We start from the raw sequence: 7,542 nt of genomic DNA on the forward strand, positions 1-7,542 counted from the left end.
GGGGCAGGGCCGGGGCAGCCGCGGTTCCTGCCGGAGAGGGAGGCCCCGGTGCGGGGTCACTGGGCTCTCCCTGGCCCAGCTGAGCTCTGGGAAGGGCTGGGAGCAGCTCCGAGGCCTCCTGCAGTCCCTGCTTTCCCGTGGGTGGGTGAAACAAACGTTTTATTCAAGCCCTGCCACTTGTACGTGTTGCACACCCCGGCCTGTCCTGCCCAGGGTGCCCGGGCACAGACACGGCCCCCCCAGAGCAAGGGCTGCTGCATCTGACCCGACTGACCCTCCTCGTGCTGCTCTCCTGGCCGCGGTGGGGAAGGAGATGCCCAGGGAGCCCTTCCCGTGGGGCTGGCTGAGAGCTGGGAGCTCACCTGGAGTTTCCCTCCTGGGTCAGTTTGAGGGGCTGGGCTGAGCATGACAGGGCACTGCTAGAAGTGTTTTAGGCTTGTGTTATTGCCTGCATTGAGGCTGTGTCCAGGTGAAGTCTTAAGCCTACCTGGGGTCAGGTGATACAGTCATTTACTCTGTGAGGCTCCATTTCCCTCAGCAGCCAGTGCCAAACAGAGGCAGGAGGAGACATGATGAGGCTGTTCTAGCCAGGTTATCTCTGTGATGACTCTTCAAGCCACTAGACCTGGGGCTCTGGGGTTTGTCTGTGCTGCAGGGATGCTTGGCTAGATCCAGGCACACTCTGCTGCTGCTTGAAGCAAGGAGGTCAGCTCTGCACTTGGGGAAACACCTTGAAGCTTCATGCCAGTTGAACAGCAGACGTGAACTCTGTGCTGCCTGGGTGGCTGAATTATTGAACTTCTCCAGAGGGTGCCCAAGCAAAGCCAGGGCTTCCAGACCTGCTGCCCTGTGGCAACAGTGTCTGCTTCCTTCAAACAGCATGGGATTATTGGGATTAAGTGTCAGCCTGAGAAGAAAGGCTGTGCACCTGGACTGTGAAACTTGCTGTGGCAGCCTGTGTAGGGGCAGACTAATTGCTGGCTGGATGAGATAGGGATGTTTTCTGGGGAGGGGTTGAACACTGTTACTAGGAAAGAAATGTTTGGAGTGCTGAGGTGTTCTGTACCAAGCCTTCACTCTCCAGCCCTGCTATCCCCACCCTTGTGGCTGTTGGATTTCTCCCAAGCCAGCTGCTGTCAGGACAGCAGGGCAGTGTTTACCCTCAACACCAGGCTGGGTCTCGATGAGCAGAGCTCTCTGTAGCCAACAAAGTGATGTTCCAGCCTCTGCAGTGGAGGCAGCTGCCTGGGCCTCCCTGTGGTGTGTAGGACACTGCCTCCTTCAGAGGAGAATGCCTGAGAAACCAGAGCTGTGGCCACTACACTGTGGGTTTCCCCTTGTCAGCTTTTAAATAGAAGCAAAGATGTGTGTTGGTGGTGAAAGAGACAGAGAATGTTTTTGACTTCCTCCCAGTTCTCATGCAACATCCTAGTGCCAAAAAGGGCAGGGGGTTGATTTGTCCTGACTTGTCTCTTGAATCCAGTGCTCATCAGGGAGGTATCTACACTAGAGACAGTATTAGGGGGGAAAAAAAATCTCAGCTTCCATGTTTTCCTGTGTCTGTGCTGTCCTCTCCTGGGGCTGGGGGGCTGGTGTCACCACTGCCCTGAGTGCTGCTGTAGAGATGAGCACGTCAGACTGAGCCTCTGCAAAAAAAAAAAAAAGCCACAGGAGATAAATGTCCTTAAATGACTTTCTGCCAACAGCAGCCAGTGCTGCTGAAGCAGGAACTCCTGCTCTGGCCAGTTGTGCTTCTGCAGCAGTAGTGAAAGGCCTGGGTAAAGGCTGGAGAGACCCACTGGGTGCCCTGGGTGTGCCATGGAGAGCAGAGCTCTGGGGCTGGGAGTGTGGAGGCTCTGAACAGTGGGTCAGCAGGTGTCTGGTACAGCCATGATCTCAGGAGCCATCTTGTGTTTGTCTGGCCTTTGGGAGCCTGAAAACATTGCTGCTGCTAACTGCTAGTTTTTGTGATCCAGTGTCTTCCTTTGGGTTGGATTTCAGGTCTTTCCCAAGGGGTGGGCAGTGCTCTGTGGCTCTGCTGCTCCCACAGGCAGCACACCCTGCCTCCAGGACTCAGGCTTTCTGGAAGTATAAGATCAATCAGAACCAGTTCATCTAGTTTAATTTTGGAATCTGCATTTCTTGAGCAGTGCCTGGCCTGAAGAAAACCAAGCAGGAGGCCAGGGTGTCCTCAGAACTCCTGTGTCTGTGTTGGCTGGAGACTGGCTGTGCTGAGGGGCAAGCAGGCTGTTCCACTGTGTCCATCACAGGCTCCTGGATGAGCCTGAGCAGGATATTTACCTCTTTGCTTTAGTTTTCCTTCCCCATGGTGGGCATTTCCTGATGTTGGAAGCTGATCCTTCACCTTGGGGATGCTGTGCCCAAGCCAGGGGGTCTGACTGTGCTGCACCAGAGCATGGAGGGCAGACAGGGTGGCTGGGAAATGGTTTAGAAACTTGGGGGTGAGCACCCGGGAGGGCAGTTAATGTGTAACTGGTGTCAGCTGGGAGCCAGCAACTGATGTGCTGGTGCTGGCCCCTTGCTAATGAGCTGGGCTGCTCACAGCTGCCTGTCTGCTGCTCCCTCAGCTGTGGGCTGAGCAGCCAGCCTGGGGGTGCAGCCCAGTGAGGGGGACTGGGCCAGGCTGGGAGAGCAGGAGGGGTGGCTGTTCCAGGGAGTGCTTTTAAGAACCAGAAAGCACCTTAGCTCCTTCTCCACTGGCAGGGCAGGCTGGGAGGTGCTGCTCTGCACAAAGCTGATTACAGGTCCATTTTATAAATGAGGTGGCTGGCTCAGCAGGAGGGTCAGGCTGGGGGGAGCCCTGTGTGTCCTGCTACAGCTGAGGAGAGGTGTTTTTCCCCTTGCAGAGGAGGAGGGAGAGGCCAATTCCTTCTGAGGTTTGAAATAAACCCTGTTAGAGGAGTGTGTGAGTGGCAGCAGAGCTGTCTGCAGCTCACTCTGGTCATGGAGTTCACTTTGGCTCTTTATGGGGCACAGCAGAGGAACCTGCCCCTGCTTTGGAAGTTCCTCCTCATATCCTCCTTAGGGGAGGCTTTGGTTTCCCCTCTGAGCTGCTCAGCTTCAGAGCTTAGCTGGTCTCAAATGGTCTCTAAAACCTCTCTAATTTTGCCTTTCAGCTTGTCTCCTCTCCAGCACTGCCCAGCAATGCCTGCAGCTCTGGAGGGCTCGGAGGGGGGGGATGAAGGAGACACCTTGCGCTACGAGGAAGCAGAAGATAACAATGTCAGGTGAGTCCTGTCCCCCAAGGAGGCACAGACACACTCTTGGGCAAGGCAGGAGACCTTCCAGGTGAAGGAAGGACCTTTCTCCTCATTTGCAAAGCAGTGAGGGACTCCAACAGGTGATTAATCAAGTAGATGTGCAGTAAAATCTGTTTAAATGAGATTAAATCTGTTAAACCAGATCAGCTGGAAGGGTGGAAGGAGTGATCTGGCCAAGGCTGCCAACAAGCAGTTATTTTTTGTCTCTGCTATCTCCCATTTCAGAAATATTTTGCCAGTTGTGTTTGTGCCTTCCTGGCCAAGGTGAGCCAGTTTTCCATGGCTTGCTGAGCAGTCTCATGTGATAACAACCTCTTGTTTTGAAAGATGACTCTAGGGCTGAACTCTGCTCCAGTGAGCTGCTCTGTTGCCCTTGCAGAGCACCCACTGCTCCAGGCAGGCGTCTGTTCCTGGAGAGTAGTTTAAAAAGAAACATATTGACACACATGCTCTAAAAAACAAGGCTTCAGACTTGGAAAATGAGGAGGCTGAATCCCAGAATACCCAGACAGGCTGGTTGGCTTCTGGAAAGGCTGTGAGCTGGGTCTGTTTAGTCTGGAAAAGAGGAGACTGAGGTGGGGGATCTCAAATCCTTACAAATATCTCCAGGGGGTTTCAGGAGGGTGGGATCAGTCTCCTTTGAGCAGTTTCCAAAGACAGGACAAGGGGCAATGGGCACAAGCTGGAGCACAGGAGGGGCTAGCTGAATATAAGGATAAACTTCTTTCCTGTGAGGGTGGCAGAGCCCTGGGACAGGCTGCCCAGAGAGGCTGGGGAGGCTCCTTCTCTGGGGACATTCCAAACCTACCTGGATGTGGTCCTGTGGGATCTGCTGTAGGTGACCCTGCTCTGGCAGGGGCTGGACTAGATGATCTTCAGAGGTCCCTTCCAACCCCCCCATTCTGTGACTCTGTGACTTGCAGGCTCAGTTTCATCAGCACTCCCAGCCCCTCCAGGCCCTGCCTGGCCCCTTGGCTGCAGTGTCCAGGCACTTGGTGGCTCTGAAGCTTTCCAAGTCTCTCTCCAGCTGGCAGGAAGGTGCTCTCTGCAGCAAACCACTCATAAAAGGGTGCACTTTGGCATCATTCTGAGGGAGTCTGGGTGTTGCTAACACTGCACCCAACCCCAGGCAGGTGCAGTGGCCATAACCTAAAGTCATGGGTTTTTTTTTTTTAGAAAAGTGACTTGTAGAAATCTGCAAAACCAACATGATTCAGGACAACTAAACCTTGTAAGGGTCTTGCCCTGTTCTGCTTTTTGTATCTCCAGAGTGACCACAGAGGGTACCACTGAGGCTCCTGTGCCCTTCAGCTGGCCCCAGTAGTTGCTCTTCATAGTGTCTTTGTAGTATTGTTGATGAGAAGCAAGAGTAATGGTGCAGGGGTCAGAGGATCCTTGACAATTGCTCCAGGGTCCTGGGTCTGAGCTCCCAGTGAACCCCAGAATGGGAACTCTGGTGGGCAGGTGGCCACCTGCAGCTGTGGAAGGAGCCTGTGGCTGCTGCTTCCTCCTGCCAGTGGTGGCCTGAGGGATCCATCCCACCTTGCACCTTCTCCAAACCAGGCCTGAGATGGTGGGAAATCAGGGGATCCCTGCAGACACAGCAGGAACAAAGTGGGTGCTGTGCCTGGGAGTGGGGTGACTGGAGCTGTCCCTGTCTGCCTGCAGCCCCACCGACCTCTCGGAGCTGCTGAAGGAGGGGACCAAGGAGTCCCATGACCGTGCTGAGAACACCCAGTTTGTCAAGGACTTCCTGAAAGGACGGATCAAGAAGGAGCTCTTCAAGGTGGGTGCTGCTCTGCTCTCCTGCCAGAGGAGCTCTTGGACACACCCAGCTCTTGTGCACAGGGGATGGGGGGAGAATCCAAGAGTCCAGGACTTCTGCCTGGTGTGTTCCACAGCAGGGTGAGGAGCAGGCTGGCCCAGCAAGGTTTGGTTAGGTGGCAGTGCTGGGCTGCTGGCCACCCAAGGCAGGTGTGGCTGCAGCACAAATACCAGTGGCATAAGCTGTTCAGGAGTGAAATACTGGTGGAATTCCAGTGCTTTTTCCATCCTCGGAAGCTTCTTTCCAGAGGCTTCAGGTTGAGTTGCTGCCTCATGTGTCCTGGGTCTGAGCAGCTCTGTGATCCCAAAGGTCTTGGCTTATAGAGCAGTCTCCTACAGGGTGAGGCTGTTGGTGCTAGTTGTACCTTTTGGATGGAGTGTGTCCCTGTGCCCTGTTCTCAGGGTGACAGGAGGCCCAGAGCACACAGCTGGCAACATCTGACCCATCCTGAGCTGGTGCTCTGGTGGTGTCATGAATAGAGAAGAGCCTCTGATCCTTCAAGTGCCACCTGCCTGGCTCTCCAGGCTGGCTGTGTCTCGAGCCTGGGGGTTTCCTCCTCGTTTGCCCCAGCTCCCTGCAGGAGGGAATTGTCACAAGGGATGATGTGCTGCTCCTGTGAGTGGCTTCTCACCTCAGCTCTGCTTGCCCTGCAGCTGGCCACCGTGGCACTGCACTTCACCTACTCAGCTCTGGAGGAGGAAATGGATCGCAACAAGGACAACCCGGCCTTTGCTCCTCTGTATTTCCCCCTGGAGCTTCACCGGAGAGAAGCCTTGGCCAAAGACCTGAAATATTTCTATGGAGAAGACTGGAAAGAGAAGATCCAGTGTTCAGAGGCCACTCAGCACTATGTGGACAGAATCCATCACGTGGGCCAGCACGAGCCGGAGCTGCTGGTGGCTCACGCTTACACACGCTACATGGGGGACCTCTCAGGTGGCCAAGTGCTGAAGAAGGTGGCCCAGAGGGCCCTGAAGCTGCCCAGTACTGATGAAGGGATCCAGTTCTACATGTTTGAGAACATTTCCAATGCTCAGCAGTTCAAGCAGCTCTACAGAGCCAGGATGAACGCTCTGGACTTGGACAAGAACACCAAGGAGAGGATCGTGGAAGAGGCCAACCGAGCCTTCAGGTTCAACATGCAGGTACAAAGTCCCTGGAACCCTGGGTATGTTGGTGCTGCTGCCCTGGGGTCTGGGCCAGCTCTCCCAGGTTAGCTCAGTCAGACTGTTGTGGTGTAGGTCTGAGGCCACCAGAGCCCCTTCTTCTTGGGGGGGTGGGATTCTAGTGGGAATAGCTCTTTCTCTAGCTTCTGGAGACAATTCCTCCCTGTTGGGTAGGAACTCCTCCCATACTCCAACAGCACAGCTGATGGAAACTTCACTACAAGATTCCCATGGATTTGTGGCTCTAAAGGAGCAGGGGGAGCAGAGCTGTCTCTCTGAGACAACCTCAAACAATTGGAGCACATTGTACATTGTACACTGGTTACAATCCATCTCCTGTCTCATGTCTGATGCGTTGTCCCATGGCCAAAATGTCTGCAGCTTCTTCCTTCCATACTATTTGCCTCTCACAGACCCTGTCTGAGCTACACTGAGGTCAGTGTAGCTTAAGCTGGTCAGAAACATGGTGGGATGTGGTTGGTTCCTTTGTTTCCTTTGATAGTATTTGCCTCTCACAGACTCTGCCTGAGCTGCAGTAGGTCAGTGTAGCTTAAGCTGTTTGGAAACATGGTGGGATGTGGTTGGTTCCTTTGTTAAGGATCCTCATGGAAACCCCTGGCTACCTGACTGCTGCACACACAAAGCAGAGATCCCAGGAGGGTCTGCAGCAGGGAGGGGCGCTCCCCTTGCCCCCCTACTCCTGCCCGTGGCAGGCAGGGAGGCAGAGCCACACTGTGTCCCTCTTGCTCTTGGGTCCAACCTGGTGATCCTGGAATGGGCTGTGCCTTCTGGGAGCTGTAGTGTGTGTGACATTGTCACCTCAGGTCTGTCTGCAGGGGCTTCAAGGTGAGGAGCAGGTGCTGTCCTGTCCTTGGGGGGAGGCAGGGATGGAGGCAGAAGTGGCTCCTGCCTGTTCTCTGGATCCTTCCCAGGGCCTGGGATGGAGCTGCCTGGCTCTGCCTGCTTCATGGCCTCACTGCCACCCCTGCAGGTGTTTGATGAACTGGACAAGATTGGCAGGTCCCTGACAGAAGAGGCCCAAGACGGAGGGTTCCCAGCCCACGATGGCAAAGGAGACATCCGCAAGTGCCCCTACTATGCAGACAAGCTGGGTAGGTCCTGGGCACTGTGGGGCTGCCCCAGGGCACGAGGTCCCCAGCTCTGACCCTGCTTTCTGTGTCTCAGCAGGCACAGCAGGACCTGCCTGTCCCTACCACGTGGCCGTGGCCCTGGCCAAGCAGCCCCTGGTGCAGCTGGTGCTGGCAGCCTG

At 55.1% G+C, this 7,542-nt stretch overlaps 1 protein-coding gene across 2 annotated transcripts in view; it reads left to right on the top strand.

Moving 5' to 3' along the window:
• The first annotated feature begins 3,152 nt into the window (after positions 1–3,152).
• Positions 3,153–7,542, top strand: part of HMOX2 (heme oxygenase (decycling) 2) — a 5,243-nt gene continuing 853 nt past the window's right edge. Inside the window, exons 1-5 of one of the 2 annotated variants that reach the window (XM_009995480.1) lie at positions 3,153–3,248; positions 4,950–5,067; positions 5,760–6,251; positions 7,264–7,384; positions 7,458–7,533. In XM_009995480.1, the coding sequence (XP_009993782.1) occupies positions 3,166–3,248; positions 4,950–5,067; positions 5,760–6,251; positions 7,264–7,384; positions 7,458–7,533 (890 nt within the window). In that variant the 5' untranslated portion in view covers positions 3,153–3,165. The remainder of the gene's footprint in view (positions 3,249–4,949; positions 5,068–5,759; positions 6,252–7,263; positions 7,385–7,457; positions 7,534–7,542) is intronic. The other variant, XM_009995481.1, reaches the window with a different exon arrangement.

Source organism: Chaetura pelagica, unplaced genomic scaffold (genome assembly GCF_000747805.2).
Source record: "Chaetura pelagica isolate M959 unplaced genomic scaffold, ChaPel_1.0 scaffold124, whole genome shotgun sequence".
Taxonomy (NCBI): Eukaryota; Metazoa; Chordata; class Aves; order Apodiformes; family Apodidae; genus Chaetura; species Chaetura pelagica.